Source organism: Staurois parvus, unplaced genomic scaffold (genome assembly GCF_062004578.1).
Source record: "Staurois parvus isolate SC_StPar_1 unplaced genomic scaffold, SC_StPar_1.0 ptg000102l, whole genome shotgun sequence".
Taxonomy (NCBI): domain Eukaryota; kingdom Metazoa; phylum Chordata; class Amphibia; order Anura; family Ranidae; genus Staurois; species Staurois parvus.
The window spans coordinates 2,798,595-2,812,008 of record NW_028317898.1 but is presented as its reverse complement, the minus strand read 5'-3'; the positions used below and the strand labels follow the sequence as shown (position 1 = coordinate 2,812,008).

The 13,414-nt window shown below is 50.3% G+C and overlaps 1 protein-coding gene across 1 annotated transcript in view; it reads right to left on the bottom strand.

The window, feature by feature from the left end:
* The window catches only part of LOC149467757 (kyphoscoliosis peptidase-like), a 65,977-nt gene extending 53,679 nt beyond the window's left edge, over nt 1-12,298 (bottom strand). Inside the window, exons 1-2 of the mRNA XM_089671239.1 lie at nt 12,202-12,298; nt 8,231-8,263 (exon numbers count right to left, since the gene is read on the bottom strand). Coding sequence (XP_089527365.1) covers nt 8,231-8,263; nt 12,202-12,298 — 130 coding nt within the window. The remainder of the gene's footprint in view (nt 1-8,230; nt 8,264-12,201) is intronic.
* Between the last annotated feature and the right edge of the window lie 1,116 nt (nt 12,299-13,414).

The window sequence follows — 13,414 nt, the reverse complement described above, 5'->3', positions numbered from 1 at the left end:
TTGAGTCTCTGATTGCTGGGAACACCCGCTGGCCAGCCCTGGTACTGCAGATCAAAAGGCAGGTGAGTCCCACCATTGCTGGCCAGTCCATTCCTAACAGTACCCCCCCCTCAAGGAGCGGCCTCAGGACGCTCCAAATAGTCCTAGCTGGGCAAAATGTTCCACCGCCCGGGTCTGGCAACTGGCGGGATATCAAAGACTGGCACACCGGGCAGGACTCCGGGCAGCGGCACACCGGGCTGGACTCCGGGCAGCGGCACATCGAGCAGAGGCACACCGGGCAGAGGCACATCGGGCAGGACTCCGGGCAGAGGCACATCGGGCAGAGGCACATTGGGCAGGACTCCGGGCAGAGGCACATCGGGCAGGACTCCGGGCAGAGGCACACCGGGCAGAGGCACATCGGGCAGGACTCCGGGCAGAGGCACATCGGGCAGGACTCCGGGCAGAGGCACATCGGATTACCAGGCGAAGCAGCAGGCAGCGGGCCACCGGGCGGAGCAGCAGGCACCGGGCCCCCGGGCGGGGCGGCAGGCACCGGGCCCCCGGGCGGAGCGGCAGGCACCGGGCCCCCGGGCGGAGCGGCAGGCACCGGGCCCCCGGGCGGAGCGGCAGGCACCGGGCCCCCGGGCGGGGCGGCAGGCACCGGGCCCCCGGGCGGGGCGGCAGGCACCGGGCCCCCGGGCGGGGCGACGGGCACCGGGCCCCCGGGCGGGGCGACGGGCACCGGGCCCCCAGGCGGGGCGACGGGCACCGGGCCCCCAGGCGGGGCGACGGGCACCGGGCCCCCAGGCGGGGCGACGGGCACCGGGCCCCCAGGCGGGGCGACAGGTCTCATGCCCCCGGGCGGAGCGGCGGGCGCCGGACCCCCAGGCGGAGCGACAGGTCTCGGGCCCTCAGGCGGAGCGGCGGGCGCCGGACCCCCAGGCGGAGCGACAGGTCTCGGGCCCTCAGGCGGAGCGGCGGGCGCCGGACCTCCAGATGGAGCGACAGGTCTCGGGCCCTCAGGCGGAGCGGCGGGCGCTGGACCCCCAGGCGGAGCGACAGGTCTCGGGCCCTCAGGCAGAGCGGCGGGCGCCGGACCCCCAGGCGGAGCGACAGGTCTCGGGCCCTCAGGCGGAGCGGCGGGCGCCGGACCCCCAGGCGGAGCGACAGGTCTCGGGCCCTCAGGCGGAGCGGCGGGCGCCGGACCCCCAGGCGGAGCGACAGGTCTCGGGCCCTCAGGCGGAGCGGCGGGCACCGGACCCCCAGAAGGAGCGACAGGTCTCGGGCCCTCAGGCGGAGCGGCGGGCGCCGGACCCCCAGGTGGAGCGACAGGTCTCGGGCCCTCAGGCGGAGCGACAGGTCTCAGGCCCCCAGGCGGGGCGGCGGGCGCCGGATCCCCAGGCGGAGCGGCGGGCGCTGGACCCCCAAGCGGAGCAACAGGTCTCGGGCCCCCAGGCGGAGCGGCGGGCACCGAGTCACCAGGCACGACAGTGGGCTCCGAGTCAACTGGTATGACCGCAGGCACTGGGTCAGACATTGTATGGTCTGGCAGGACTCCGGGCAGAGGCACATCGGGCAGGATTCCGGGCAGAGGCACATCGGGCAGGACTCCGGGCAGAGGCACATCGGATTACCAGGCGAAGCAGCAGGCAGCGGGCCACCAGGCGGAGCAGCAGGCACCGGGCCCCCGGGCGGGGCAGCAGGCACCGGGCCCCCGGGCGGGGCAGCAGGCACCGGGCCCCCGGGCGGGGCAGCAGGCACCGGGCCCCCAGGCGGGGCGACAGGCACCGGGCCCCCAGGCGGGGCGACAGGCATCGTGCCCCCAGGCGGAGCGGCGGGCGCCGGACCCCCAGGCGGAGCGACAGGTCTCGGGCCCTCAGGCGGAGCGGCGGGCGCCGGACCCCCAGGCGGAGCGACAGGTCTCGGGCCCTCAGGCGGAGCGGCGGGCGCCGGACCTCCAGATGGAGCGACTGGTCTCGGGCCCTCAGGCGGAGCGGCGGGCGCCGGACCCCCAGGCGGAGCGACAGGTCTCGGGCCCTCAGGCGGAGCGGCGGGCGCCGGACCCCCAGGAGGAGCGACAGGTCTCGGGCCCTCAGGCGGAGCGGCGGGCACCGGACCCCCAGATGGAGCGACAGGTCTCGGGCCCTCAGGCGGAGCGGCGGGCGCCGGGCCCCCAGGTGGAGCGACAGGTCTCGGGCCCTCAGGCGGAGCGACAGGTCTCAGGCCCCCAGGCGGGGCGGCGGGCGCCGGATCCCCAGGCGGAGCGGCGGGCGCTGGACCCCCAAGCGGAGCAACAGGTCTCGGGCCCCCAGGCGGAGCGGCGGGCACCGAGTCACCAGGCACGACAGTGGGCTCCGAGTCAACTGGTATGACCGCAGGCACTGGGTCAGACATTGTATGGTCTGGCTGGACAGCGGGCATCGGATCACCAGGCATCAGGTCATTTGGCTCGACAGCGGGCACCGCGTCATCTGGCAAGGCAGTGGGCTCCGAGTCAACTGGTATGACCGCGGGCACTGGGTCAGACATTGGATCGTCTGACTGGACAGCGAGCACCGCGTCATCTGGCAAGACAGTGGGCTCCGAGTCAACTGGCATGACCGCGGGCACTGGGGCAGACATTGAATCGTCTGGCTGGACAGCGGGCATCGGGTCACCAGGCATCAGGTCATTTGGCTCAACAGCGGGCACCGCGTCATCTGGCAAGGCAGTGGTCTCCGAGTCAACAGGCACGACAGTGGGCACCGGGTCATCAGGTACCGGATTGTCTGGCTCGACAGCGGGCATCGGGTCATCAGGTATGACAGCGGACACTAGGTCACCAGGCATCAGGTCATTTGGCTTGCCAGCGGGCACCGCGTCATCTGGCAAGGCAGTGGGCACCAAGTCACCAGGTACGACAGCGGGCTCTGAGTCAATTGGCACGACAGCGGGCACCGGATCAGGTACCGGATCATCTGGATCAACAGCGGGCATCGAGTCAACTGGCCTAATAGGATCGTCAGGCTGGATCAGTTCATCATGCTGGGTAGAGGCATTAGGCCGAGTAGAGGCATCAGGCCGAGTAGAGGCATCAGGCCGAGTAGAGGCTTCAGGCCGAGTAGAGGCTTCAGGCCGAGTAGAGGCTTTAGGCTGAAGAGAGGCATCAGGCCGAGTACAGGCATCAGGCCGAGTACAGGCATCAGGCCGAGTACAGGCATCAGGCCGAGTAGAGGCATCAGGCCGAGGAGAGGCTTCAGGCCGAGGAGAGGCTTCAGGCCGAGGAGAGGCTTCAGGCCGCGTAGAGGCTTCAGGCCGAGTAGAGGCATCAGGCTGCGTACAGGCATCAGTCTGAACCACGGAAGGCAGGTTCACCGGTTTGGATACTGGCAGGATGGTACTGGTTGGAAAGAATTTTCGCTTTTTTCTGGTTTTAACTACTGGAGCACTGCAAGTAAACGCAGGTCTGCAAACGAATGGAGCAGCTGGAGACAGAGAAGAACTGGAGGATGGAACAGGAGAGGGAGCAGTTGCTACAGAGGGCTTTTTTACAGGGTTAAAGGCAGGATAGGTGCAGCGAGTGGGAACAGGGTACTGACATGCGGTAGATAGCCAAGTATACTGGGCTGTAACTGGAGGAGCTGGTGGGAATACAGGAGTAGAGTTAGAAGCAGGACTGGGTCTTTGTAAGCTGACTGAGGCTGGGTGCAACAAATCTGTCCATGTCTGCAGTAGGGGTTGAACAAAGCTGAGCTTACACAAAGCCTGTCTGGTCAATGACTGCACTGCGTTTATACAATCTCTTAGTGTCTGTGGTGAACATGTGGAATAACGCTCCAGAAAGTAACCCACATCATCCTCTAATAACCACACCAGGGACTCTACCTGGTCTGCACTAAATGGTGGCAAAAATTCATCCCTGCATTCGGGGGAACCAGATGAAACCAACTCTGCACAAACCTCAATCAATGGCTGCACCTCAGAGAACACTGTGCCCTGATCTACTAGAACATGAGCGAGCCGTATACATTCTAGCAATTCATCCCGGGTATACTCCTTCAGAGTTTGATAAGCATACTCCCTGTCATCAAACACTAGCAGATATAAATACTCAACCTCATCAAGATCCATCCTTCCCATCAACAAGCCAAGATGGCTTCCCTGTGCAGCCACTTCTGGTCAGGATTGGCCTTGGTGTAATGTCAGGGCTCCCAGGTATGACCAGAGGTGTGTGACTGAAGCAGGGAAACGCAGACCTCAGATATGTTATAAACAATATAATTTATTAACACTAACAGTACAAACATAAACGCAGTGCAATACTAAAACATAATACAGTGCAAACAAACCAAACCAAACCACCCACAGGTAACAGTACATACAAGCAAGCGTCGTCAGGCAGGCCGGGTCAATATCAATTGGGCAGGTAGGTACAGGGGGAGCAAGCGGAGAATGGTCGGGGTCACAGGCCAGGTTCAGCAGGTAGCAAGCAGCATAGTACAGAGGGTCAGGCAGAGGGATGGTCCGGGTCACAAGCCAGGGATCAGAACAGGTAGCAAGCAGCGTAGTACAGAGGGTCAGACAGAGGGATGGTCAGGGTCACAAGCCAGGATCAGAGCAGGAGAAGTCAGCAAAGGAACAGAAACAGGATGCAGGACAGATACAGGGCCCAGGACAAACACAACACCAAGGCAGAGTCTGTGGGTCTGGCCATCCCTTAAATACCCCAGCATCATCAGTTACAGGTGTTAGCTGGCTGCAGAGTTGAGTCTCTGATTGCTGGGAACACCCGCTGGCCAGCCCTGGTACTGCAGATCAAAAGGCAGGTGAGTCCCACCATTGCTGGCCAGTCCATTCCTAACAATAGGCGGGTGTAGACTAGGCGCTCGAGGAGTTTAGATGTAAATGGGAGCAGGGAGATGGGTCTGAGGTTGTTCGGGTCATTGGGGTCCAGGGAGGGCTTTTCAAGTATGGGGGTGATGTGTGCATGTTTCAGAGGGGAGGGGAAAGTGCCTGAGGAGAGGGAGAGATTGAAGATGTGGGTGAGGGAGCGTAGGATGGAGGAGGAGGAAGGTCGTAGGAGTTGTGAGGGGATAGGGTCGAGGGGGCAGGTGGTGAGATGGGCATCAGAGAGGATCTTGGAGACTTCCTCGATGGTAGTAAGGTCAAAGGTGCGGAGTGTGGGGGGAGCTTCAGTATGAGGAATGAAGGGTGGGGTGGAAGAGGAGGTCAGAGCAGTGGTGGGATTCTGGAATAATATCTAACCACTTTAGAGCTTTACTCCAATCTGTCCCTACCCATCCCCACTACACTCTTCCTTTTCTCCTCCAGCATCAATGATGGGTGGCCTTCTATCCTGCAGAGAACAGCACTTACATAAGGTCTTTTTATATAAAAATGTTGCTAAAATGTCACAACACTTGCACAGCCATTGCGAATAATCCTCCTAATAGGTTTTTTGTTTCCTGTGATTGGGAGCACCTCAATTACCTCAATCAGGAAAATACTGCATTAAGGCCAATAGATGGAGCTACAACCATAGGATATAGACATATTACAGGAATTATTTGTGATGGCTGTGTGAAGGTTATGACATTCGTACAGCAATTTGTTTTATTAAAAATACCACAACATGGTGTGTAAGTGCTATTCTATGCAGCATTCTGTTATTAGTCAAAGCTGCGTGATGACAACCCCAGGGGGTATGTCCATGATGGTTCGGGGTCACAGGTGCTGGCCGTCATAAAAACCATCATCAGTACAAAGGGATGTGAAGGGTAGAAATGAAATATGGAGAGTGTGAGTAGTGGTTAAAAATTATTTTTTACTCACAGATATGGAGCAACAACTTTCTAGTTACAATAAAGTAGCCTTCAAAAGAAGAGTATTATTTACCCATCTGTCAAATCACCTGTTTCTGGAATCTTCCCTTGTGTATATAACTCTAGCCTATGACATAGTCTTTATATTTGACAATTTCAGATGTCTGTGTTTTCTGCTGCATGTATGGTTCCGTAGACTGCCCCCTTACATTACTAATGTCCTATAATGACTAAGGGGCCAGTGGTGGTAACTTCAGTACTCATCGTAGGGCCAGACCAAGCATCAGACATAGCTCTAAGTGCGTTAAATTCTGCTGGAGGCCATAGCTCTGCAAACAGCTGGACAGGTGAGTATTTAATCTTTTCAGCTCATTTTTGGCTTATTTTTGTAAGTAGAATCACTCAAAAATATTGTTAAATCACTATCAAGGATAATATAGGTGAGCAAGGAGTTATTTAAGGGTGAATAAGGCTCAACAAGAGATTCAATAGGGGAAACAAAATAATTAATTTTGGTGCAATTTCTCTTAAGTCCAGGTTATAAATCAAGGCTACAAATAACATTTACAGGGCTTCAATAGTGTCATTGTATAACAGTTTTACAACTGGCACTAATCATTTTGATTCTTCTCTGATTGGCTCCTGCTTGTAGAGGGCACTTAAAGATGAATTCCAGGTATGGATATTTAATACATAGTTATGTTGGTCCAGCTTGGACCAGTATAACTATACATATACCATACCTGTGGTATCCCTCTAGAACAGTGACCTTTATCCATCCCTTGGGGTACCTTTCCTCTCACAGATACAATGCACTTTTCTCCTGCTGACACCAACAATAAGGCACCATTCCTTCCACTGACATCAACTGTGGCACATAATTCCTACCACATCTACTGACACTAACAACGGGGCATAATGTCTCCCATTGACACCAATGAAGAGGTACTATTCCTCCCATTGACATTAAAAATGGGGCACTATTCTTCAAACTTATCACCAAGGATGGGGCACTATTCCTCCCAAAGACACCAACAATAGGGCACTATTCCTTCAACTATTATCAGTGATGGGGTACTATTCCTTCTCCAACTGATACTGACCACAAATGTTATGTAACTTTCTATTTCCTAAGGCTGAGGCATGGTTGCCTCTACTGATACTTGGGCATTGTTTACTACCACTGGTCATAGTATGACCCCCCTAAAGTCAGAAGGACAGTAAACTGGCCCCTTTGTTTAGAAAGTTTGGAGAACCCTGCTCTAGAAGATGGAAATTACAGTGGTCAACACTCTTACTTCAATGATCTCCACTTACTTCCGGGTCCTGTGCTGATCGACTGACCACCTGATTTCTCTGATTGGAGGAGGTGGAGCATAGCAGTGCCTACTTCAGTGATTTCCAACTTCCAGGGGCACCAGCCAGCTGGAACATTGCAACTAAATATAAAATATCCATATCTGAAAGTATATCTAAATGATACCTAGATGACTTTTAATTTGCTAACATCCTGTGTATCATAAGCCACTTTTTTCACAAAATACAGTGGGTTTTTTTTATATCAGTGCATTTACCCTCCTGCAGCCTCTCTCAAACACCTCCTATCTACATTAAAATGATCTGGCGTCAACTGCACTTCATTGCTCCAGACTTCCTGATGTTACAGCAGCAGACAATGCCTATACATTGTGTGTTGGCGTGGCTGCTTGTAGTCTCCATCAGGGCACACATAACAGGGTGATAAAACAGGATCACAACCCAGAGATAGTTGTCACCATATAACCGGAAGTGTCTGAACAAGGGCCTTCTAGAGAGAATCAGCAGATATTATTTTGGTGAAAGCTGCATATTTAATGTGATTGAAACCCTATTGAGATTACACTAACATAATAATAAGACATTGTAGTGACTGGGTTTAATTCTACTTTATGTTGCAAACATGACAGGAATGTATGTAGGAGCTTAGAGAAGTAGTGTGTCTATAACAGGGGCAGACTGACAACTCATGGGGCCCCCGGGCAATAGGGGATCATGGGGCCCCTGTGTCCTTGCCCAAACTCAAAAAAGCCTATGAAAAAGGTACCAGGGGCATCTCATGGGGCCCCCTACTGACCCCAGTGCCCGAGTTTCCAAATGGTCAGTCTGCCCCTGGTCTATAAACATCCTTGAGGCTAAAGTCCTTCAGGAAGTTAATATAAAGTAAAACATCCTTAAAGGGTTAGTTCACCTTTTCATTATAAATGAAATTGTAAACTAAAACTCTTTGCCCCCCCCCCCCCCCCCCGCCCCATCCCCTGTACTTACGTCCTTGGATGGTAGAGTTTCATCATTCATACAGCCTGGTGTGACAGTCATTTAGAAACCCTGCTGCTTTTCCTCTTCTTAGAGGGATGCCGGGATAAATCAGAATGGTTATGATTGGTCAGTGCTGGTGCGTGACGCACCTCTTGTCCTTTTTCTTTCTTCATTTTTATAGCCTGTAAATAAAGAAAATGTAAAACTGGTAAAACAATAGAAGAAACAAAACCTTTTAAAAAAATAAGTGGAGGTCAGAAGTAATAAAATTAATACAGTATTATTTTTCACAGCTAAAAGCCCCTCACCTAACGCCATAGCTGGGAATTTGCCAAAAATGACCCAGCAATGCTGGAATTTAGTTACGGTTACTGGGTCGTTACCGGATTGGGTCCATCTCTGGAATTTCTATTCTGAAGATGTAAAAAAGCAGCACGCGCAATGTCATTTCTCTGAGTTGTACATGATGTGTCCTGCAAGTACCAGCTGTCAGTGGAGGACTCAAAGAGGTAGAGAGTGAGAGGACTGGGAAGAGCAGCTGTGCCTGCCACCAGGAGATTTGGTCATGAATTGTGACTGATCTTTCTAGGTTCAGTATACATTCCTCTCCATACACACACACCCCTTTAGCTTAAGTTTAACTAAAAAAAAATTTTTCTACATCTTTAGTCTCATCACTTATCTGTAATGATGTATGTCTCATATGTTGCAGGCAGCTGGATCTTGGAGAACCCTTCACTGCAGGGATGCCCCGTCCTCTTCTTGTCTATAAATTTTCAACAAGACAGGAAGAGGACAGGACAAGCCAATGCATCACCTCTGATGAGACTTAGGGCATGTGTTGATGGAATTTTGTTTGTCTCAGAACTGCTTCTCCCCCCATATAAGTCAATGGGAAAACAAATTGCAATAGCAGCTTTATTTAGGTAGATGCTGGTCATAGATAGATCAAAACTCAATCCATGTGTTGGCATCCCTGTTCAACAGAAGTTGATCATTAGATCTACTTCTGTTGAATATGAATGTTAGAAAACTTTTGTTGATCAGTGGCTGCAGTCACTTATCAGTGTTTTCTGACTGCCGCCCCACTGTCCTACTGGAGTCCCGCTGTCAGAATAAAATGTTTTGGTAGGGGGAGAATATCTCCACCCATTTTTCTTGTGTGGATGGAGGAACCTTCCTGAGAATGCCACAAGGCTAAACATACCGAGGTCCAGGAAGTGGAACGGCGGGGCACAGATGCTGAGTGCATTGGTGCCGAGATATTGGGCACCACGTTTTGTAACTGTAAAATTTGCACAATGAGAGACTCTGCTTTTGTGGTCCTTGGGTGACATTGATGGAGAGACATCAGGTACATAGGACAAATGATGATTGGAGGAAAAGTGAGGAACAGCAGTTGGAGAGCATCTGGGGTAAACAGCACTTTATGACCTTTTCCTACAAATAAGAGGGTCATAGATCTTTGGTGAGTGCATTGTGGTGACACAGGAAGTGAAGCACTTTGGGAAGATTCGGTGGCACAGAAAAGGTATTTCCATGTAACTGTTGGACTGAATGTAGCACCATTTATTGTTTATATTATTTTGGTTTATGGTATTTGCAGATTGAGTGTGGCGTGTTTGTGGGGAATGTAAGTGCCCACTTATAGTTTCACTGTAAACAACTAGCAGCACCACTAGGTGCTCTTAAAGGGGCAGCTACAGAAAACTGCAATGCACCTGCTCTTAAAGGAGTAGCTATAAAAATATTACAACACACCTATATGGTGCAGGTGTACATAAGGTTTCATTATATTTGCATTTCACTTTTGGCATTATGTGAATGTTATTATGGTTCTGCACAGGTAGTAATTTAGATTGGAGGAAAGGCGCCATATTTCTTTTTTTCCTTTTTATTTTTGTTTGGTTTATGGTCTTTGGAGATTGAGTGCGGGGTGTCTATGGGGTATGTAAGCGCCAACTTATAGTTTCACTGTTAGTTTCATTTATTGCCTGGAATTCCTTTTACCTTTCAGTGACCTCCAGGCAAACAGCTAAATATGCATATGAAACAAATACGCGTATATGGAACCTGTTGACCTGCCAAAGAATTTGTATTTCTGTCCATCCAGTGTTAAAAGTTGGACAGCACCAACACCTGGTGTTCTCTGCTGCAGTAAGGCCCCTTTCCCCAATCCAATTCAATCAAGTTCATCTGTCCATTTTTCAGGCGGACCCAATCGGACCCTCCATTCTCCATAGAGCAGTGGATGTAAACAGACTTGTGTCTGTTTACACCCACCTACCTCCAATTTGATTTGATCTGGCAAAAACAAATGGAACAGGGGTCCGTTCCCCTCCATTTAGCTGGATCGGATCAGAGGGCATTCACAGTCCAAGCTCTGCTGCATAGGAAATTGCACGTGGCTAATGCCAGGTAAAATCCAGGTACTTACTCTGCTTGTTCAATAACATATGGATTAATACAGAGCTGCATTCATTTTTATATTTTATATATGCCTGAAGTTCTGCTTTAAATTATAAACACATAATAAATAAGCGCAGCTTTAACCTCCCTGGAGGTATGATTATTTCATATTTTTTGTGCTGAAAGCGGTACCATTATTTTGCATGGAAATATGTAGTTTTTTTATTGTAGGCTGTAATTTTTAGGAATAACACACTGAAATCTGTCTGAACAAGATTCTAAATCATACATTTAATTCAATAATATAATCAAACCAAAAACACTGAAATTTGAAATAGAGCGCCAAGTTTGCACATTGTTGAGCAAAGTCGCAAAATCGTTTTCAGTGTCTGATGACGAATTTCTCCACGAATCATTATCACTCAGTTCTGCAAGTGGGTATAACTTACTATCGCTGTTCTCTAGCTGGTCTAAACCTGCTTTTGACCTAAAGGGACACTTTTTGGACACCATGGACTTTTCTAAGTTTCCAGGCAGAAAGAACAATCAAAATGCAGACAGGGGACAGGACAAAGCAGTAGGGGCAAAATGTATGTGAAATGGGTTGAAACAGCAATGTTTTACTATGTAAAATCGTTTTGAAAAAAATTAAATTTTTTTTTAATTTTCAGCGGCACCCGTATGTCCCGACGTCGCAGGGACCGGAACACAGGAGGCGGATGCCGGCATCCGCCGGAGGAGATGGCCGGGGACGCTGCAGGGGACACATCGTGGGAGCGAAGGACAAGGTAAGTGCTGCAGGGACTCCCTATGCAGCGCGGCATGGTAAGCCCGAGTGTAGCTCGGGGTTACCGCTTTTGGTACTGACATTTTACCCCGAGCTACACTCGGGAATACCGTTAGGGAGGTTAATATACAAATTCCTTAAGGTGCACCTGTCATCAGGGCTTTTTTCCTCATACAATAGGTGCAGGTACTCCCCTCTCCCCTCCAAGTCACCCTTGTCTCCTTCCCCTACCCATCTTCCACTACTGCCACTATTAAGGAATACAGAACAGGTGGTGCTAACTAGTTTTTATGGAATTTGTTAATGATAACAAGAAAGGCAGAAAAAAAGATATCCTGCAGCCATCAACAATAGACCCCCCCCCCAGTGGAAATAGACTCACCCCAGCAACAAAATATCCCCCAGTCAACAATAGACAGACCCCTGCCAGCGACAATAGATCTCCCAGCAGCCAGCATCAGTAGACCCTCTAGCACCCAGCAAAAATAGACCCCTCCCTCAACAGTAGAATTCTTCCAGCAACAATTAACCCACCAGCAACAATAGAACCCCCCACATCCCCTCAGTTGCAATAGAGCACCCAGCAACCACCATTAATGTACCCTCCAGCACCCCTGGCCATTACATACATTCAGTGCTGGAAGTGCCAGAACAGCGTTCTGCCGCATTCACAATCAAAAAAGCCCTGCCTGTCATTGAAAAAATGCAAAAATGCTAGCTGTCTGGCTTTTTCTGACTCAAATACTTCCAATAGCATCAACATGACAGCCAGGCAACCAGCATTTTCAGAAAAAGAGGTTGGTCACCAGTGGTAGCCCACATATGTTTCTAGTGATAGTGTTCCTTGATCTGTTTTCTCCTTAAACATTATTTTAAAAAGCGTAACATGATTGCAGTACTTAATTAAAGGAAGAGTCTACTTACATAGGCAATACACACAGAGGTAGATGGGCAGCAGTGGAAAGCACAGGATTCCCAGTAATATCTTCTGCCATGGAGAGAGACGATGGTGCAGTGCCATGGTGTATGTCAGACACAGCTGAATAGCGTGTGCTCTGCTTTGTAGTTATTTGTATGTGCCAATACCAATAGCTTGTATCTAAGCAATCAGGAAATGAAAATACTGCTATAAAGTATCAATGCCACAAACATGACAACCTACCCTTACAAAGGCTATGCACTACTCTAGCATTATGTTGAATTATAGTATGTAAATCTACAGTCATACACTTACAATGGCTTGCATGTCAAGCCAAGCAAATATTACGACACTAAGCCCTTAGAGATTATGGCCTCCATGGAATTGTGTACTTGTTTATAATGAAGCTTGAAAGATCAGTATTCCTAAATATATTTCAAACCTAGAACACAACTACAATAGTTCTAAAGAATTCCAGCATTTAACTATGCATAGTATCTAACGCTTGGGTTTGTCTTTTGGGACCAGATCACTCAGTCCCTCTGTGTTCCTCATTTGCTTTATTTGGCCACTAAAAATATATATTAGTATGGGTATGCCAAGCAAAAGAAAAAAAAACAATTTTTTAAAACTTGATTGTGGGAGTGAGTGGCAGAAAGTCAGGAGGAATTAAAAGTTTTCTTTTACATTTTTTTCTGCTATCTATAAATTAATCAGGTTATATTTACACAAGTGTCCAATGGTAGCACTCCACCCCATTGCCCATGTGAATGTAGTCTTAAGCAGATTTCCTCTCACTTTCTGTCCTGGTAACAAATGGTTCTACCAAACAGGAGATACAATATGCAATAGTGGCCCAGGCAGAAATAAATATTTGACTGGAGTTCTAGCATTCCTCTACTATCATAAATAAGACTTAATTCACACAGACGACCAGGAGACAGTAAAATCAGGTGGTTGATCCATGTTTTTATTAATCCACCCCCTAGACTACCCACCGGCACTCGGGTACGTACATATTGCTGGAGGCGTGTTGATGTACAACATGGACATTTGAATGTTACGTGCAGCGTTTGTCAGTTATACTCTCCCATGTATGTGAACAGGGCCACACCACATCCATTAATGTAAAAAGAAACATTTATCAGAAGTTGGCAGTATCGCCTTCCTTAACGCCTGCTAACCTTCTTTCACTGTCCTCAACAAAGTGATCTAACG